This window comes from Telmatherina bonti, assembly GCF_933228915.1.
Source record: "Telmatherina bonti genome assembly, chromosome: 15".
Lineage (NCBI taxonomy): Eukaryota > Metazoa > Chordata > Actinopteri > Atheriniformes > Telmatherinidae > Telmatherina > Telmatherina bonti.
This window is the reverse complement of record NC_136613.1, coordinates 19483735-19486660: the sequence shown is the minus strand read 5'-3', so window position 1 is coordinate 19486660 and position 2926 is coordinate 19483735. Positions and strand designations below refer to the sequence as shown.

The window sequence follows — 2926 nt, the reverse complement described above, 5'->3', positions numbered from 1 at the left end:
TTTAAAGCAAACCTTGTATCCAAATTTGGATAGTAAAATTTGCCCGCTTTTGTATCATAAAAGAAAGCTAGGCTGAGTTTGACCGTTTGCACACTGGGCATTTGAACCACAGTGGAAACAAGTGACACAGTTCTTAGGTTCACCTGTGGGAATTTTAGGACACATTATTTTCAAATGGAATAGTGACTGAGGCATGGGGCAAATTTTACTGTTAAAATTATGTTCTGTTATTATTATTATTATTATTATTATTATTATTATTATTATTATTATTATTATCATCAACATTTGTTTGTGTTCCTTTTTGTTTCTAAGGGGGGGGGACTGAAATGCTTTATCCATTGGAGACATTTAAAATAGGCCTATCCCCTAAGCTTGGTAACGCTCGTGCTTGCTGCGTGGTGAGTTATCTGTTAAGTGAAGTTTCTTCCCGTTGGTCTGGTGATGAGACTGAGGTCTTGCTGAGTACAGCAGCAGAATATGGCAGAAATCCACTTTCGGACCTTTGCGCGGAGGCTGTGCAGGTAAAGTCAGCGCTGGTGCTCCTGGAGCCCAGCGCACTCGCCGCCTGGCTACTATGGCAGCTGAGGCACGAGCAGGGACCGGTGGCTGACGGGGCGCTGACCGCTGCGGCCGCCGCCGCCGCTGCCGCCGCCGCTGATGCCGCGGCTGAACTATTCAGGCCTGCAGGCGACTGGTACAGTCCTGGATGTCTGAAGCTGCAAAGGAGCTCGGGCCGAGAGTAGGGATGGGAAAGTGCCCGGAAAGTATCGAGGGGGCGGATAGAAGTTGCGAAAGGTGACGAGGCGGCACCGGTGGCGGCAGCTGCCGCTGCTGCTGCTGTGACACCGACGTGCGGGTAGTAGTGCAGAGGCATGTGCGAATGGAAAGGGTAAGGTAGACTTCCTGTAGCTGCCGCGTGCGTCATCATGTAAGTGTAGAAGCTGGGATCAGCTGGATGGGGCCAGGACATCGCCAAACGCTGCCTTTTATCCTTCATGCGCCTGTTCTGGAACCACACCTGCACACAGAGTCAAAACAAGGCCCATATTGAAGCTGCCATGTTGTTTCCAGCCACCTTTTAAAGAGTGTTGTTCAGACTGTGCACAGGAAGCACACACACACACACACACACACACACACACACACACACACACACACACACACACATACCTGTACTGATACTAAATGCTTTGTTGTTGTTTACAATTCGTGTCAACATAATATGATTAATAATATTATTATTATTGTTGTTATTATTATTATTATTATTATTATTAATAATAATAATAATAATAATAATAATAATAATAATAATAATAATAATAGGACGAGATTTAAAAAATCTAAGTTACATAGAAATTAGTCTATGTATTTTATACTTGTCGTTTTAATTTATTTATTTATTTTATGGGAGGAGAGATGTCCTTTTTTTCCCCTTTGGGCCCTATGTGAATTGAATTATTAGTATCTATCTGGGTCACGAAGAAACTATAACGTTTGTTAAAATAAAATACCTTAAAATGCTACTACAGTTCAAGAACATGTTTGAAATAATGAGAGCTTTTCCTTTTATTTTTGTGGGCTATTCTTAATAGCAGCTATTTATTGACAGTAACAAATCCACTCTCCGTTTTCAGCTCGTTTTTTTTTTTTTTTGCATCCTACCTTAATAGTAGTTTCCGGTAGATTTAGCGCTGCCGCTAATTCACATCTCCTCGGTCTGGAAACATAATTTTCCCTGTAAAACTCCTTTTCCAGTCTTCCGATTTGTTCTCGGGTGAACGCAGTCCGATACCTTCTGACCTGGTCGCTGTTGGAATTATTTGATCCTCCGGTTGAATTACCGTTCATGTTAGAGAGAGAGCTCGAGCTTGTGTTGGATGATCCTGAATTACTGTCTGAAAACCCTGAGAAAAAAAAGAAAAAAAAAGAAGAAGAAGAAGAAGCACACTGTTAGCTCTTGATAAATGTTCAACATTTTTAAATGATGGTCCTTTTGGATATTATGCAGTTTAAAAAAATAAACTGGTTAGATAACATTTAAAGAATAACAGATTTTAAGGGCTGCAATTTTAAGTGTTCATAAAAACAACAATAGCATTGGTGATTTGGATTTAAAACTATTTGCTTGGATTTTTTAAAATGATTTTTGTAGACTGTTATCAAAACAAGAAAAGAGTATGTTAAAATAGTATTAGAACCAATATGTAATAAATGAGCACTGTTGAAACCAGCAGTAATCGTTGATTAAATCAAAATCTTACCTTTGTTGTTCTCTTTATGTTGGCTCGGGGACCGATGCGCAGGGCATCCCACCTCCACATCACTATTTATATCTGATTCTTGCGAAACTTCAGAGTAAAGACTCATTTTCTTTCTACTTTCCGAAGAAGAAATCTCCACAGAAGAGGTATTTTCGCTGTTATGGTGCGTACCGAACAGACTGTCAATTTCAAATTTGCTCTTGGTCGGAATGTCTCCAAGATTTCCATGAAGAGAAGCCGAAGTTATTCTCGGGCTCAGTCGTCCGCCGTGCTGAGAGTTTTCCAGGGCCTCCAGAACCGAATTTCCTGGCGTGTCGGTGAGCCTCTTCCCTGCGACAGGACTGTGCAGACCTCTCTCCATCAATATCATCTCTTTTCTTATCCTCTCCATCATTAAGCAAGGCAGGACGAGGAGTGGGGGGAAAAAAAGAAAAAAAAAAAAACCAAAAAAAAAAAAAAAACACAAGCACAACACTCGTCCAGGGGGCTGGAGCAGCAATGAGTTGTGTCAGAGCTAAATCCGCATGCAGCTCGACAAGTGTCTCTAAATAACCGTCTCTAAAGCTTTTTTATAAGGAAGACGCAAAAATGAAAGAATCTGAACGCAATCGACGAGCGACTCCTCAAAACCAGCCGTGCATCCTCCCCACAGCAGCAAA

At 41.4% G+C, this 2926-nt stretch overlaps 1 protein-coding gene across 1 annotated transcript; it reads right to left on the bottom strand.

The window, feature by feature from the left end:
* Positions 1-406: 406 nt before the first annotated feature.
* evx2 (even-skipped homeobox 2) lies at positions 407-2661 on the bottom strand (the record flags this gene model as incomplete). Its single annotated transcript, XM_079254087.1, has 3 exons — positions 407-1021; positions 1669-1910; positions 2268-2661. The coding sequence occupies 3 exons, from the start codon at positions 2659-2661 to the stop codon at positions 407-409; spliced, it is 1251 nt and encodes a 416-aa protein (XP_079110213.1).
* Between the last annotated feature and the right edge of the window lie 265 nt (positions 2662-2926).